Raw genomic sequence first — 18592 nt, forward strand, 5'->3', positions numbered from 1 at the left:
TTTTTTTTTTTTTTTTTTTTTTTTTTGAGAAGGAGTCTCGCTCTGTCGCCCAGGCTGGAGTCCAGTGGTGCAATTTCGGCTCAGTGTAAGCTCTGCCTCCTGGGTTCACGCCATTCTCCTGCCTCAGCCTCCCTGAGTAGCTGGGACTACAGGCATCTGCCACCACACCTGGCTAATTTTTTTATATTTTTGGTAGAGACGGGGTTTTACCATGTTAGCCAGGATGGTCTCGATCTCCTGAACTCATGATCCGCCCGCCTCGGCCTCCCAAAGTGCTGGGATTACAGGCATGAGCCACTGCGCCAGGCCCACATGTAAGTCTTTAATCAATGAATTTTGGATTGATTTTTGTCTGTGGTCAGAGGTATGAGCCTAATCTCATTCTCTTGCATGTGACTGTCCAATTTTCCCAGCATCATTTATTAAAGAGACTGTCCTTTCCCAATTGTGCATTCTTACATCTTTGTGGAAAATCAGTTGGCTGTAGATCTGTGCATTTAGTTCTGAGCTCTCTATTCTGTTCCATGGTGTATGTGTCTATTTTTATACCAGTACCATGGTGTTTTGCTTAATATAGCCTTGTAGTATATTTTGAAGTCAGGTAGTGTGATGCCTCTAGCTTTGTTCTTTTTGCTCAAGATTGCTTTTGCTATTTGGGGTCTTTTGTGGTTCCATACAAATTTCAGGATTGTTTTTTCTATTTCTGTGAAAAATGTCAGTGGTATTTTGAGAGGGATTGCATGAATCTGTAGATCATTTTGGGAAGTCTAGCCATTTTAACAATATTAATTCTTCCAACTCATGAACATGGAACATTTAAAAATTTATTTGTATCTTCTTCAATTTTTAAAGTCAATATTTTGTAGCTTTCAGTGTACAGTTTTTTAACCTCCTTGGTTAAATTTATTCCTAAGTATTTTTTTTGTAGCTACTGTGAATGGGATTGTTTTCTTGATTTTTTTTTGATGTCTTGTTGTTAATACATAGAAACACTGCTGATTTTTGAATGTCGATTCTGTATCCTGCTACTTTATTGAATTCAGTTATTAGTTCTAACAGTTTTTTGGTGGAATCTTTAGGAGGTTTTCTCTATATAAGATGATGCCATCTGCACACAGGGACAATTTGACTTCTTCCTTTCTAGTTTGGATGCCTTTTCTTTCTCTTGCCTAAGTGCCCTGGCCAGGACTTCCAGTATTATGTTGAATAGGAATGGTGAAAGTGGGCATCGTTGCTTCTGGTCTTAGAGGAAAAGCTTTCAGGTTTTCCCCATTTGGTATGATATTAGCTGTGGGTTTGTCATAGATGAACTTTTTAAACTATTAAATATTATTAAAACAAGCAAAGAACAAAGATAAAATTTTGTGATATTGTGCTATAATTGTATCTCCCTTGACGGAAGAAAAATACCATCTTCTATGATAACAAATTAATTATGGAATGAAAAACGAATTATCTGGATGAGATACCTGGGTCCATCAGGTATATTTCCATGGCGCTTGTCACCATACTACACATGGAGCCATGTGTTTCTGGTCTTCATTTAAGTGCTGCTAACATATGAGTCCCTAATACGTTTTAGACCCTTACACTATGGCCAAGGGATGTGAAGAACAAGAGGGGAAATATCTCCTAATTAATCTGACTCAAATTCTGTAAGCCATGCCTCTCGCCTGAATTTTGGACTATTGTATCCAACTGCCTGATGGAGAGCTCCAGATTGCCTGCCATATTTCAAAAGCAGCATGTCCCAAACTGCATCTACCCTCTGCCGCCCTAAGTCTCCTCCTCCCTCTGTAAGTCTCTCCATCAGTTAGTAGCACAACAATCTCCTGAGGATGTCAATCCCCAAGACTTATAGTTTCTGTCCAAATATTTTTTGCCATTGACTTCTATTTTTTAAATTATTATTATACTTTAAGTTCTGGGATACATGTGCAGAACGTGCAGGTTTGTTACATAGGTATACACGTGCCATGGTGGTTTGCTGCACCCATCAACCTGTCATCTACATTAGGTATTTCTCCTAATGCTATTCCTCCCTTAGCCCCCCACCGCCTGACAGGCCCCAGTGTGTGATAGGCCCTGGTGTGTGCTGTTCCCTTCCCTGTGTCCATGTGTTCTCATTGTTCAACTCCCACTTATGAGTGAGAACATGTGGTGTTTGGTTTTCTGTTCCTGTTTAGAACAGAATAGTTTGCTGAGAATTATAGTTTCCAGCTTCATCTATGTCCCTGCAAAGGACGTGAACTCACCCTTTTTTATGGCTGTACAGTATGCCATGGTGTATATGTGCCATATTTTCTTTATCCAAACCATTGGCCTCTTTTATCTACTACTGCCTTAATTCAGGCTTTTAGAATCCTAATTATTCAATAAATATTTTTGAACACTGTGTTCCAGATTCTCTTCTAAGTAGGGAGGGGGACAGGAATTAGAGAAAAATCAATGAAGCCCTGCCTTTGCAGGGAAAACTGGGGAGGAAAAAAGAGAAAACAGATAATAAGAAAGTAAATAATAATTTTATTTTATTTTTTGAGACGGAGTTTCACTCTTGATGCTCAGCCTGGAGTGCAATGGCATACATAGTCTTGGCTCACTGCAACCTCTGCCTCCCAGGTTCAAGCGATTCTCTTGCCTCAGCCTCCCGAGTAGCTGGGATTACAGGCGCCCACGACCATACCCAGCTAATTTTTGTATTTTTAGTAGAGACGGGGTTTCACCATGTTGACCAGGCTGGTCTCAAACTCCAGACCTCAGGTGATCCACCTATCTCAACCTCCCAAAGTGCTGGGATTACAGGCGTGAGCCACTGCATCTGGCCAGTAAATAATAATTTTAAGATTAAATTTGGTAACTGTTTTGAGGGCTCTTTTAAGTTGCCCAAAGAGGAAAAATTTAAGACTTGAAGAGGAAGAGCCAGACAAATAGCATTCCCAGACAAAAAGTTAGGAGTCAAAAGAGGTTGAGACTCAAAAAATGAAAAGGTAGCCATGCGGGCTGGCATTAGAAAACAGTTTGCAGAGGTGAAACCATGTTTGAATGCCAAAAAATAAAGAAGTGTAAATTTTATATTAATGCAAGGGGCAATCTTTGAAAGTTTTTAGGTTGAAAAAAATCGATGTGATTTAGATTTTTCTAAAAGAACACTGTGGCTCCTGTAAGAGGATGGATTATATTTGGGGCAGAAGTGGAAGTAGAGAGACCAGTTAAGACTATTGTGGCCGGGCGCGGTGGCTTACACCTGTAATCCCAGCACTTCGGGAGGCTGAGGTGGGCAGATCACAAGGTCAGGAGATGGAGACCACCCTGGCCAACATGGTGAAACCCTGTGTCTTGTAAAAATACAAAAATTAGTTGGGCATAGTGACGCGTGCCTGTAGTCCCAGCTACTCGAGAGGCTGAGACAGGCGAATAGCCTGAACCAGGGAGTCGGAGGTTGCAGTGAGCTGAGATCACGCTACAGCACTCCAGCCTGGTGACAGAGGAAGACTCTGTCTGAAAAAAAAAAAAAAAAGAAAGTAAAAGAAAAAGACTATCATAATTGCTCATTTGAGATAGTTTTGTGACAGTGGAGATGAAAATAAGTGGATAGATTTAAGGTATAAGGGAAATAATCCCCACACTCTCCAACCCTGGAATACATACATAATAGGCCTGCCACAGTTCTCCCTTTTCTCTATAAAATGTGCTGCTCACACTCATGGCACCCTGAATGCTTGTGACTAGTAGCTTCCTTTTTAGGACACCTGGGTATTTCTCTTCCACCCCAAGAGAGATGGATGATTACCAAGAATTAGTTTTGTTTCTAAATTTGTGCATATCTGCTGTATTTTAAAAAATTTAAATATTTATTAATAGTATATGAACAATACTACTTGAGTAGACTGGAGCCAAATTTTCTGCTGGGTATGGTCTTCTGTCTTTTAAGAAAGCAACTAAAATGTGCTAGAATTGTTTTTTTGACAATCTTTGTCCTCCTTTTTGGCCCTCACATCTCTATAGTTTACCAAGCTTACCTCTATGAATTTACCATGAATATCTGTGCCACATTAACCACAATGATGCAGTCATATATGTGGTTTGCTGGAAAGACTCTCAGAAGTTAAGCCACCTTTGATTAGTCTAACAGATGTTTCTCTCTCCTTTGGCTTTCAAAAGAGAAACAACTTTTCTCCTTCGCTAACAAAATGTAAAATATTTTCCCAGATAGATGTTTCTTGTTTCACATAGATTATCCTGTATAAAGAGCCATATCACTCTGTACTCCTTGAAGGGATCATGTGTTTCTTAATAATTTTTATTAAGTTGTGCCAAAACATGTTTGTCAAGTGAACAAATAAAAGAATAAACTAATCTTCTGAACTGAGAAACATCTTTGTAAACATTTAATGATGCTATATGCATACCATACTGTTATGGACTGTTTATATCTCCTCCCCAGTTTTATGTTAAAGCACTAACCCCCAGTGTGGCTGTTTTGGAGATAGGACCACTAAGGAGATAAATAATTAAGGTTAAATGAAGTAATAAGGGTGGGTCCCTGATCTGATAGGAACCATCTAATTATAAAAGATGCAAAAATGTTTGTTCAAAGCTCATGCACACAAAGAATAGATTATTTGAATGCATAGTGAGATGGTGGTGGCCTACAAGCTAGGAGAAGATAGTTCAGAATGAAACCTACCTTGCCAACACCTTGATCTTGGATGTCCCAGTCTTTAGAACTATAAGGAAATAGATTTCTCTTGTATAATCCACCCAGAATGTGGCATTTTGTTATAGCCGTCTGAGCAGACTAATACACACACACACACACACACACACACACACACACACAGAATATACAATAGACTGCTTTCTGTTTCATACATATTTTGTTTACCAAAAGGAACTTCAGAGGCACGGGACTCTGAATGTCAGATATTCTCTCCCCTTTAGCTTTCAAGAAAACCATTTTTTTCTCCTGTGTCTTTGCTGACAAATGTCATAGACATTTTTCATAGACGAAATAGACTTTTTTTGAAAACCTTTTTTTTTCTGAAGTTTTAATCAAAAATACAATTTTAAGATGGTCTTTATCTTGGTACAATTAACACAAAACCTACAACTTACAGCTGCTTGGCAAGTGGCCAGAGTCTTTGTGATTCTCTTACCCTTCCCTCAGGCTTGTCACACTCATGTTTGCAGATGGTTGCCATAGGAGCTCTGAACATCATCTGAGGTCAAAATGAGAGGAAGGGCGAAAGGCTGTATTAGCAGCGTTCTTGCCTTATAGGAAAGGACTTCACAGAAGCTACCAGCAGACTTCCATTTATCTCATTGGTCGTAACTGTGACAGGCTCAAAGCTAGCTGCAAGTGCAGCTGTAAAAAGAAGTATTTAGTTTTTATCATTCCTATCTAAGAGGTGGCAAAACAGAAGAGGAATATAAGTATCTGTAGTGTTAGCCAGTGAACAGTCTGCTATCCAAAGGAACTATTATAGAAGTGTGGACTAGCAGATCAGCTAATTCTAGAGTCCTCCAGAGTTATAGGTTTAATAATCCAAATGTGGGGCTTTACATTTCACACCTTAGCCACTATTTGACTACTGCTAATGTCTTTGATTACAATTAGCTAGGCTGCAAACATTATTTAAGATCTATACTTACTCTCACCATATCTATTATAATAAAATATTATTAGGTATACATTGGTTGCATTGCTTATTGTGTGGAGACAACACTGATCTAGTATTCTGTAAATTATATACATAAGAAAGTGACAAGTGAGGTCTGTTCTAATTTGAGGCTGAAAACCATGATCATGACTTCATACTGTGCTCTAGTCAAAAATCCATCTATAGCTTACCATTAGCTAGTATTTCTAAATGCATTCCATATTCAGTGATCTTCTTTCAAGGCGTTTTTTTTTTCTTTTCTTTCTTTTTTTTTTAAAATAGTATCTCGCTCTGATGCCCTGGCTGGAGGGCAATGGTGTGGTCACAGCTCACTGTATTCACCTCCGGTGCTCAGGTGATTCTTCCACCTCAGGAGCTGGGACTACAGGCACAGGCCACCACATCTGGCTAGTTTTTTGTAGGGACGGGGTTTCTCCATGCATGCTACCCAAGCTGGTCTCCTAAGCTCAAGCAATCCACCCAGCTCGGCCTCCCAAAGTGTTGGGATTACAGGCATGAGCCACTGCACCTGGCCCCCCAAATATGTATGTTCTAATAGAACAACTTAAATAGGAAAAAAAAATGAAGAAGATAAAAAATAAGTCATGATTACAACAGAAAAGCATAACCATACAGGTGAACTACAATTTGGCCTAGAGCTGCCCAAAAGACAAAGAGGAGCAACAAAGAGAGCATTAGACTCTTTAAGATGAAAACAAATCCCAAATGCCCATCAAGGATGGACTGGATAAAGAAAATGTGGCACATATACACCATGGAATACTATGCAGCCATAAAAAAGGATGAGTTCATATTCTTTGCAGGGACATGGATGAAGCTGGAAACCATAATTCTCAGCAAACTAACACAGGAACAGAAAACCAAACACTGCATGTTCTCACTCATAAGTGGGAGTTGAACAATGAGAACACACGGACACAGGGAGGCAAACATCACACACTGGGGCCTGTAAGGTGGTGGGAGGCTAGGGGAGGGATAGCATTAGGAGAAATACCTAATGTAGATGACGGGTTGATGGGTGCAGCAAACCACCATGGCACGTGTCTACCTATGTAACAAGCCTGCACGTTCTGCATGTGTATTTCAGATCTTAAAGTATAATAAAAATAAAATTAAAAGCCACTAAATACAAAAAAGAGGGAAAAACAAATTAGGCTGGTTGCAGTGGCTTACACCTGTAATCCCAGCACTTTGGGAGGCTGAGGCGGGTGGATCACCTGAGGTCAGGAGTTTAAGACTAGCCTGACCAATATGGTGAAACCCTGTCTCTATTAAAAATACAAAAATTAGCCGGGCGTGGTGATGTGCACCTGTAGTCCCAGCGACTCGGGAGGCTGAGACAGGAGAATTGTTTGAACCTGGGAGGTGGAGGCTGCAGTGAGCCGAAATTGCGCCACTGCACTCCAGCCTGGGTGACAGAGCGACTTCGTCTCAAAACAAACAAACAAAACAAAAACCATACAACCCTCCCCTGAAACTCAACTGTTCAGGAGAAGCACATGTTTTGCTGAGATCAAGACCCAAGAGAAGTTTCTCCTATGGGTCTTCATAAAAGCTACACTATGTGATATATTTATAGTAGCCATTAGCCTTAAAAACACATGTATTGAAAATATATGTTTTGATGACTGTTTGCTATTAGGAGCCAACAGCATAGAAACAAAGTGTAATGCAGTACCAGTAATTCTATGAAGAGCCAAAATGTGGATCAAATATGTAGCTCTCTGAAGATTTCCTAGAGGATAAAATTTAGATTCTTCTCTCTGCTAGTTGGGAATACAAACTTGTTTTATCATAATCCCCAAACTCATATGTTCCTGTAAGTAATAAAATCCATTTCAAAACCAAATTATTTTTATATCTAAAGCCACTGTTCCCTTTTAATATCACAGACTGAACTAGACTACATAGATAATATAAGCATCGTTTTTCTAAATAAATGTGCTGTAAATGGCTAATCTCAATGTAGTACATACATTTTAAAATGCGGTTTTATGGTTGTATTAACTATATGTAAACTTATTTTTAAAAGATTAAGTTAAAAGATTATCCACAAAAATGTTGTTTCAGTTACATTCAATTTTTAGAATTAATATAGGTTATGTTAAAGTGCATTGCACCTATTTACAAAGACTTTCAAAAAATGATCAGCAATATAAAGTGTAAACCTAAAAAGAAAATCAGACTCATTCCACATCTGTGAAATCCAGCACTTAAATATAATTAAATTTACAATAATTGTAAAAGATAGGGAGAATATAGAAAATGGAGGGGGAAATGGTATTCAACATATGAACAACACAGCTACTGTTGTAGTGAAAAAATAATTTATTAAATGAACATAATACTGGGAGTAAAATGCATTATAAAAGTAAAAAAAAAGTAAATTATAAATATAAATAATAGTGGTTTACCTAATTAACAGATTTTTTTCTTCATCCTTGCAGAACTTTAAATATAATCTTCCAAAAAGCCAGATTGAAAAAGTGGGTGGTTCACTTTAGAACAGACAGGCAACACTATAATATCTAGAATTTGGCAAAGATCTGTTATATAAGATTCAGAATGGTACTGATTAAATGATTGTTCTTTTTAAGCCTTTTGTAAGTCTAGAATAATAATTTTAATAAATAAGCAGATCAATTTGTTATATTCATTTCTGTCTCTAAGGATAGCAAACATATTTCTAATACACATTGTGAAAAATGTTCTGAGAGCATACCTGTGCACTTTGACAAAGACTAAAAATTTTTGGTTATTTGGTAAAAAGTGATCTCCTTTTTACTTCAAAGGTTAACAACAGCCATTGAATGTGTTGATATATGTCAGTAGAATTTTAAACAGCCACACCTTAATATATACATCAAGATACTGATAAACTTTTAGATGGTAAAGAAAAAAATGGAGATTGTTATTCTATTTCCCCAGTAAGTTTCTCTCAGTTTTTAGAAAGCATACCGACTGGGACTACAAAATGCCAGCATGATTACAATGCATATTAACAGCAATATGCTAAACAGTGAAAATAGAAAAAAAATAACTGCATCCTATAAAAATGAAACAAGGCACTTTTAATGACTGTACACAAAGCTAAAATAAACAAACATTTTTTCATAAAGCTGACTCAAAGACCCTAGACGACTTTTGTAGAAATTGAAATAGTAAAGGCACTACATAATTCTTTCTCCTAACTCTACTTACTAAAGAAATCCACCAATTAAACTTGGCACAAAAGAGTTTAATTATCATAAAGTGCATCACTTGGCTAAATATATTAAAAAGAAAATCAGCCATAATACAGTATAACAACATCGTCACATATATAGAAATAAAAATGCAATGTCGGGAGTCAAGCCAGTTAGGAACTTTGCAGTATATATGGCTTTTTGTTTTCTTTTTTGTATAAGCCCCTATTTATTTAGAATCTATATTTTCAAAAGAATATGCCTTAACAAAAGGAGGTAGTATTCTGAAAGAGGGAAACTCACTAAATCTAGGTAGAGATAAAGATTATGTGGAAACTAAACAAATGTAACATATTAATAACTGCGACACTTATTAAAGTATTTTGATATTAATGAATCAGCTTTTAAAATCAAGGCTATCTTATCACTTTAGCTATATGATTACAGCTCTTTCAAGTAGTTTTCCTTTGGTACTAGAAAGTCAGTTTTTTTTCTAAAGAGCATTAACATTTCAAATAAGCAAATTTTATTTAGAGATGGTAAACATGTAAACATTAAAAACTCAACCAAATTTTATCTTTACTATGATGGTCACTGATTTAAACTATTAATGAAAACATGTCATGTCAGAGATATAAAGAAGAATATATCACCCAGATAGTAACATGCAATTAATTTCAATTTGATTAATATAATTGGTGATTTAACACACATATATACACAGTAGTTTGGAGCAATATATAGGCAAAACACCATAATAATTTATGCACAGCATTTAAGAATGTGGGCCTTGATAACAGAATTCCAACAAGATTTTTTTTAGTGTATTAAATATAATTGGATAAAATACAATTAAAAGCAGCAGTGAATATACTTCCTATCTCAATAACTTAAAAAAACTTCTTTATGTAAACTTTATACATGTGCATTCTTGCTCTTTTCTATATGTTTTACAGTTCTTGGTTCTTCTTTTAAAATAGTATTTGCCACTCTTCTAAATTTGTTGAATAGTCTAAATGGAGGGAACTGCTTGTGATATATTAGTCTTCTTCAGCATCATATGCCACTTCTGCTACTTCTATCTCTGATACAGCATTTTCAGGTTCATTAAAACTTAAGCATGGTTTATTATCAGCTCTGCAAAAAAAAAAAGGAACATGATGGGATTGGATGCATGCTATTATTTCATTTCACTATTACCTTTAAAAATCTTCTACCTTATAGAAAGAGTATCTACATACTTAGTGTAAAAGTATTTAATGTAAAAGAGTATTTAAACATTCAATCAGAAATTTGATATATTTAAGTTGTCATTGCCAGGTAAGACCTTTGGAGATAGGTTTTTAAACTCAGCTCTCCAAACTACCATTTACCAATAAAAATCTACTTGGTAATTACCTTTATCAACATAAAATTATTCTCAGAATTATAGTCAACCATTGCCACTAAACTATTAGCAATTACCTTGGATTTGTATGCAATAAAAACTCTATGTGCTTTTAAATTCATTACCTTTTCATCACTCCTATTAGGTAAGAAGGGTGGTTTGCTATTATATTATAGTATCCTACTTTTTCAATGGAAAAAGGGTGATATTGAGGGAGATTAAGGTAATCTGTTAATATTTTAAAAATTAATTAATTACCTGAGTCAGAGGCCAGTTAATGCAGACACAGCTCTAAAGTAAGTAATGAGAAAACTTACAGCCTGATGTCAAAGACACTTTTTATTTTTAAAGTGTTTTTATTTTAAAATATTTTAGGAAGAGCCTAAAAGATCTCCAATTCATTCTGTTTGCTTAGCAGATTCATGATACAGTAACACTGAGTTCATAAAAAAATACTCTATAGAGTATTAGAATCACTTTCCTCCAATTATTCAAGAATTAAGCTATCATAAATGAAATATTATAAGGCTGGGCGCGGTGGCTCACGCTTGTAATCCCAGCACTTTGGGAGGCCGAGGCGGGCGGATCACGAGGTCAGGAGATCGAGACCACGGTGAAACCCCGTCTCTACTAAAAATACAAAAAATTAGCCGGGCGTGGTGGCGGGCGCCTGTAGTCCCAGCTACTCGGAGAGGCTGAGGCAGGAGAATGGCGTGAACCCGGAAGGCGGAGCTTGCAGTGAGCCGAGATTGCGCCACTGCACTCCAGCCTGGGCGAGGGAGAATGGCGGGAACCGGGAGGGGGGGGTTTTTGGGTGTCCATACCTGCCCCCTCGCACCCCCCCCGGGGAACAAAAGTAGACCCCCATCAAAAAAAAAAAAAAAAAAAAAAAAAAAAAGAAATATTATATACCTAGATTCTTCATCCAGGACATCTTGATCAACCTCAAGTGCAGAGGACTCCACCTTTAGGATCTGTTCACCTTCTGTTTCTGACACATCCAGTGATTCTTCAGGTTCTAAAGACAATGTTCTAAAAGTATGTTATAGCAACAAGTTATTTTCTATGAACAAAACAGGCATATGTTTAATGTTGTGAATACAGGTAGTAGCTATAGCAGTCTTTAGCTGTTACGTCTTAATGTAGTTACATAGCTAATAAACAGCTCACTTTGGAAGTCAACAGAGAAATTAGTAGCTATGATTAATTTAAAATGACTTTAGCATCAATTCAAGATATGCTGATGAGATGGCAAACCAGAGCTCTCATATATGAAAAGCTGGCATAAATGCCTAGAAACTAAGATGTCACTTAAATAAAATAATGTATTCCATTTAATAATGATTATTTATTTAATAATGATTTAACAATGATTAAAATGAATAATGTTTACCTTGTTGAACAGTTAGTGGCTTATTTTCCTGATGTTTCCCATCCTTCAATGTTCAAAATTTATTTAGCAAAATTATGCTAAATAAAGCATAATTTTCCCAATGAAGTATGCCAAAAGCCTACAACTTTCAGAATCAGAAAATTCCTAAATCATATTAAAATATAAGGGGCATTTAGCCCAGAGTATTAAGGGTTGAATTAGTCAGAGTAGAAATGCAAGTATCACAACACACCTGATTCTGTTCTCTAAAGTGTCTATATGAAGTTGCTTCTCACTGAGCAGTTTCTTTAGTGATTCCATCTCCTTTTGTTTTTCAAGTAGTTCTTTCTGTAAGCGGTAGTTTGTCTCTTCTAAAGTTTCACAGAATGCCTTAAAAAAAACAACAAACAAAACTAAACACATGCAGAAAAAGAATACAATTAATTACAAATGCAGTATCTTTTTCAAGAGCATTATTGAAGAGTCAAAGAACATAGACAATCAAAATAATAGTATGAAACTCCAAATGATTTGTTCTCTACCCTCATCTTTTTAGGTCACTGGTATCTTAACTTTCTTAGTTCCCATCCACCAGGGGGACATAATTACAAGTTCTTTTTCTTAAGACTTATAGTAGTAAGCTAGTGTGCCTGAAGTGAGTATGTAATATCCCTCTAGTGTAGAACTGGGATAAAAAATAATTGGCAACTACTGCTTTAGTTTTTATTCTCTTTAATCTACTTTTGCCTAGTCATACATGATTACACTTAAAAAAAATCAACTGTGGTTGATGCCATTTGTATTAGCTCAGTAGATATACTACTGTAATAGCATTTTGGTAACCTTGACACTTGGGTTGCAGTACCAGGATGGTACAAGAAATGAGGAGTCAGGTACATTCTGGGAAGTAAGTGATAAAAAATGATAGATTCAGGAATAAAGCAAAGACCCTAAAGAGCCCATTAATAAAAGTCACTCAACAACACAGAAAAACATCAAGAAAGATTGTTTGTCTCAATCTGGTTTCTAGGTGGGTGAGGTAAAGTCTCACCTGAAGAATCTAATCTAAAAAGCCTCATATGGATTTTGGGAAAAATAATGTATCATAAGGAAGACAAATAAAAACAAATATATACATAAATACAAGATACTGAAGTTGCAAATACCAAAATCAAATAGAAGATCTCTAAAACACCAGGAAGACAAACCAGTTTACTATAAAATTGTAAGCAGGGAACTGAGAGTGGATGTCATAAAACAAATCTATGTCAAAGGCAGTGGAAAACACTTTAAAGCACTGAGAAAAGTAACTATCAAGGTAGAATTCTACACTCAGTTAAATCGTACTTCAAGAATGAAACAAAATTAAAAGACACTTGAACATCAAAGATCTAAGCATTACCAATACACATTCACTGAAAGAACTATTAAATTATGTACTTTAAGAAGTAGTTAACTGAATCCCAAAAGAAAGATGAAAGTAGGAATGGTGAGGAATGAAAGTGACAAACACTCAGGTAAATCAAAAGAAACATTGACTGTGTGAAATAATAATGATGGCCAACTTTCAGGAGGGCTGTAAACAATCTGTTTCCAAAATGACCATTAAATAAAAGACAATGACTACAGAAGTTAAAAACCAAGAGCAGAGAACAAAGAGAAAAACTCATTAAATAACATGAAAGGAAAGAAAGGAGTAAAAAAGCATTTTATAAAGCAGAATAAAAAGCACAAAATAATAGAAATAAATACAAATATATTGGTCATTACCATATATAAAATAAACTCAAAACTTAACAGATTTTTTCAGATTGTATTAAAAAAAGTATGATGTTTAAAACAGCCATATTTAAAATACAAAAGTAGAAACATACTTAAAGGCAACAGACAAATGTTAGCCTTTTCTCCCCTACCAAAAGTTGTAGTTTTCTTAATATCTGACAGAATGCAGTTCAAGGTGATAAACATTATTAGGCACAAAGAGTCTCTACCTAATAATAAAAGTAATAATTCACCAGGAATATATTTAAATGCATAATTACAAGAAGAAATTGAACAAATCCACACCATAAGGGGTAAATTTGACATAACTCTTGGCAATTAATGGATTAAATAAAAAAAGAGTTAAGATTAAAAAAATTTTAACAATACAAATTAGTAAGTTTGAGATGATGAACATATATTGAACTGTGAGTCTAACAATTAAGAAATACGTATTCTTTTCAAGCACACATGGAAAATTTAGAAAACTTATCACATATGTGCAGATCCCAAAGACTGCGGAACACTGTCAACAATAACCAAGAAATGGTGTCAGAAAGAACATGATATCTGAAAAAAATGCAAATAGACTAAAAAACAGTCAATAATATAAGAAAAAAGTGCTTGAAAAATTAAAGAGAATTCTAAATTTATGGAGCAAACAAGATAATAGAACAATATAAAATATGAAAGAGAATGAAAATATTAAGACTTGTGAGATGCAATTTGACTGTTATATAAAAGAACTGTATAATACCAGAAACAACTGAGAAAGCATCCAATTCAAGAAATCAAAGAACATACTAAAACCAAGTATAAGAAAGGAATTAAGAGACAGGAAAACAATTTAATCAAGAGAATCAAAAAGGCAAAAAGTGGTTCTTTGAGAAGACTATTAAAATACACCAAATCCAAGGAAAAAAGACCAGTGGAAACACCAGTGAGATTCAAAGTGGATATATAACTAAAGATATGTTAAGAGATGTTCAAAAGTCATGTGATACTACTAAGAACAACAGTTTCACGGTGGCTCACGCCTATAATCCCAGCAGCACTTTGGGAGGCTGAGGCAGGCGGATCACGAGGTCAGGAGATCAAGACCATCCTGGCTAACACGGTGAAACCCCGTCTCTACTAAAAAATATAAAAAAATTAGCCAGGCGTGGTGGCGAGGGCCTGTAGTCCCAGCTACTCGGGAGGCTGAGGCAGGAGAATGGCGTGAACCTGGGAGGCGGAGCTTGCAGTGAGCCAATATGGCGCCACTGCACTCCAGCCTGGGCCACAGAGCGAGACCCTTATCTAAAAAAAAAAAAAAAAAAAAACAGAAAAAAATGTATTTTAAAATCTATACAAAATGGTCAATTTCTAGAAAAATACAGATTCTCAAAACTGAAACCTCCCCAAATAATCTGAATAAACTACAGACATTAAAGAAACAGAATCAGTTGTTAAAAAATCTATTATAAGACAAACTAAAGAAAATATCAAATTCAGATTGTTTTACAGGTGAATTCTAACAAACGCTTAGGGAACAACCAATATGCATTTATTCAAATGGTTCTGGATAACAGAAAAAGAGGGACTATTCCTTATTTTATAAAACTGGTATAATTTTGATGCCAGACCCAACAAAGGGTAGTAACAGAAATAAATATTACATATGCCAAAATTCTAAATAAAATCATTACAATTCAAATCCAGTAATTAAAAAAACACATTGAATTTGAGTTAATCTCATAATCAATGTTTTATCATCTGAAAATCTATGAATGTAATTTACCACACCAATAGATTAAAAAAAACCCATATGATCATCTATACAGATGCAAGTGAAAGCATTCACACACACACACATCCCTACAACCTCTTAGCAAACTAGAAATAGAACTTCTTTAATCTAAAAACAACAACAAAAACAATAAACAAATCGACATAACTCACAACTACCACCAGCCTATAGAAAATTCCATATCCAACAGCAAAATACAGGATCATTTTCATTAAAGTTAGGATGAGAGGAAAAGGATGCCCACCATAATGGCTTCAATTAACCTCCAAAGAACCTATCTAGCAAAATAATACAGAAAAATGAAATGAAAGATATTAAGTATTAGGAAAAAACACATTGTTAATATTGCAGGGGATATGATTACCTATACGGAAAATCCAAACATATCTATAAACTAACAAGAGAATGTGACATACAAAATAGATATATAAAAATCAATAATAAAACTAGTTACTTAGAATGTAATAAAAATACCAATTATTTCATCAACAAAAATGATGAGAAATCCTATGGCTTTCCCTAGAAGAAAAAAATGTAAACTTTTATTGAAGAACTTAAAAAAAAACCCTCTATATGCAAAGATCTATTGATAGGAAGATTCAATACTATAAAGATACTCTTCAAAATTAATAAATAAATGTATTAAAATTCCAAACAAAATGGCAATAGGATTTTTTCATGGAACTCACAAAGTTGTTCTAAAATTCATATGGAAAAGTGAATAGCCAACTTGAAATAAGGGCACCCTTGTTCTGCCAGTTAATAAGATTATTTAATTATAGTAATTAACACAATATAGTACCAGCAGAGGGATGAGACTACTAAAAATGAACTGAGTGGCCCGGCATGGTGACTCATGCCTGTAATCCCAGCACTTTGGGAGGCTGAGGTGGGCAGATCACCTGAGGTCAGGAGTTCAAGACCAGTCTGGCCAACATGAAGAAACTCCGTCTCTACTAAAAATACAAAAATTAGCCGGGTGTGGTGGTGTGTGCCTGTAATCCCAGCTACTCAAGAGGCTGAGGCAGGAGAATTGCTGGAATCCCAGAGGCAGAGGTTGCAGTGAGCCAAGATGGCGCCACTGCACTCCAGTCTGGGTGACAGTGTGAGACTGCTTCAAAAAAAAAAAAAAGAAAGAACTGAGTGACCATAAACAGACCCATTCACACTCAACTATTTAGAATAATTACTAATTAGTGCAGTAGGGATGAACTTTTAAATAAATGAGGTTGGGATCACTGGTCATCCATACAGAAAATGTTAAATCAATTAAAAGACCTTTCTGCCCGTGGATGCTGCCGAAGAAGCATCGTTAAAGTCTCTCTTCTCCCTGCCGTCATGTCTAAGTCAGAGTCTCCTAAAGAGCCCAAACAGCTGAGGAAGCTTTTCATTGGAGGGTTGAGCTTTGAAACAATGGATGAGAGCCTGAGGAGCCATTGTGAGCAATGGGGAACCCTCACAAACTGTGCAGTAATGAGAAATCCAAACACCAGGTGCTCCAGGGGCTTTGGGTTTGTCACATATGCCACTGTGGGGGAGGTGGATGCAGCCGTGAATGCAAGTCCACAGAAGATGGATGGAAGAGTTGTGGAATCAAAGAGAGCTGTCTCAAGGGAAGATTCTCAAAGACCAGTTGCCTACTTCACTGTGAAAAAGATATTTATTTGTGGCATTAAAGAAGACACTGAAGAACATCACCTAAGAGATTATTTTGACAGTGTGGAAAAATGGAAGTGATTGAAATCATGACTGACCAAGGCAGTGGCAAGAAAAGGGGCTTTGCCTTTGTAACCTTTGATGGCCATGACTCCATGGATAAGACGGTCATTCAGGAACACTATATCGTGAATGGCCACAACTGTGAAGTTAGGAAGCCCTGTCAAAGCAAGAGATGGCTAGTGCTTCATCCAGGCAAAGAGGTCGAAGTGGTTCTGGAAACTTTGGTGGTGGTTGTGGAGGTTGTTTCGGTGGGAATGACAACTTTGGTCGTGGAGGTAACTTCAGGGGTCATGGTGGCTTTGGTGGCAGCTGTGGTGGTGGTGGATATGGTGGCAGTGGGGATGGCTATAATGAATTTGGTAATGATGGAAGCAATTTTGGAGGTGGTGGAAGCTACAATGATTTTGGCAGTTATAACAATCAGTCTTCAAATTTTGGACCCATGAAGACAGGAAACTTTGGAGGCAGAAGCTCTGGCCCCTATGGTGGTGTAGGCCAATACTTTGCCAAACCATGAAACCAAGGTGGCTATGGCAGTTCCAGGAGCAGCAGTAGCTATGGCAGTGGCAGAAGATTTTAATTGGGAAACAAAGCTCAGCAGGAGAGGAGAGCCAGAGAAGTAACAGGGAAGCTACAGGTAACAACAGATTTGTGAACTCAGCCAAGCACAGTGGTGGCAGGGCCTAGCTGCTACAAAGAAGACATGTTTTAGACAAATACTCATGGGCATGGGCAAAAAACTCGAGGACTGTATTTCTGACTAATTGTATAACAGGTTATTTTAGTTTCTGTTCTGTGGAAAGTGTAAAGCTTTCCAACAAAGGGTTTTAATGTAGATTTTTTTTTTTTGCACCCAGGCTGTTGATTGCTAAATGTAATAGTCTGATTGTGATGCTGAATAAATGTCTTTGTTTTTTAATGTGCTGTGTAAAGTTAGTCTACTCTGAAGCCATCTTGGTAAATTTCCCCAACAGTGTGAAGTTAGAATTCCTTCAGAGTGATGCCAGGTTCTATTTGGAATTTACATACAACCTGCTTGGGTGGAGAAGTCATTGTCTTCAGAAACCTTGGTGTAGTTGAACTGATAGTTACTGTTGTGACCTGAAGTTCACCATTAAAAGGGATTACCCAAGCAAAATCATGGAATTATTGGTTATAAAAATGATTGTTGGCAGATCATATGCAATATATTTAAATTGAGAAATGGTACCAGATAAAATTACAGATGGGAATGAAGCTTGTGTATCATCCATTATTAGGTGTAATCAATAAACAATTTAATTCTCTCAAAAAAAAAAAGACCTGAGTATGAAAAGCAAAAGTTTACACTTATTAGAAAGAAATTTAGGAGAAATATGTTTATGTGCTGGTGTGTAAGGAAGAACAAGAGCCACAAAAAATGTGACAAAGAATGTGGAGCAGGAAATTTACAGAAGTCCCAAACAGCTACTATGGAAGATGCCAGACCTGGCTGGTAATCAAGAAAATTGGGCTAAAGTAACAATAAGATATTATTTTATACACATCAGACTGACAAAAATTAAAAGATTGACAATACTTGTATTAGTGGTGATATAGAGCAAAAGGAAAATATATTGTTGATAAAAGTACAAACTGATATAACAAATTTGGGGTGTAATTTTAGCATATGCAGTGAAGTTGAAGAGAATATCTAACAATGAAACAATTGTATTCCTA

General features: G+C 36.2%; 1 protein-coding gene and 1 pseudogene across 2 annotated transcripts in view; one reads left to right on the top strand and one right to left on the bottom strand.

The window, feature by feature from the left end:
- Positions 1-7957: 7957 nt before the first annotated feature.
- SNX16 (sorting nexin 16) overlaps positions 7958-18592 on the bottom strand; it is a 43508-nt gene continuing 32873 nt past the window's right edge. For both annotated transcript variants that reach the window (XM_032759934.2, XM_032759933.2), the window contains 3 exons: positions 11879-12015; positions 11166-11285; positions 7958-10003 (listed from right to left, as the gene is read on the bottom strand). In XM_032759934.2, the coding sequence (XP_032615825.1) occupies positions 9907-10003; positions 11166-11285; positions 11879-12015 (354 nt within the window). In that variant the 3' untranslated portion in view covers positions 7958-9906. The remainder of the gene's footprint in view (positions 10004-11165; positions 11286-11878; positions 12016-18592) is intronic.
- On the top strand, positions 16471-17882 carry LOC116813366 (heterogeneous nuclear ribonucleoprotein A1-like; annotated as a pseudogene).

Source organism: Hylobates moloch, unplaced genomic scaffold, assembly GCF_009828535.3.
Source record: "Hylobates moloch isolate HMO894 unplaced genomic scaffold, HMol_V3 SCAFFOLD_9, whole genome shotgun sequence".
NCBI lineage: Eukaryota > Metazoa > Chordata > Mammalia > Primates > Hylobatidae > Hylobates > Hylobates moloch.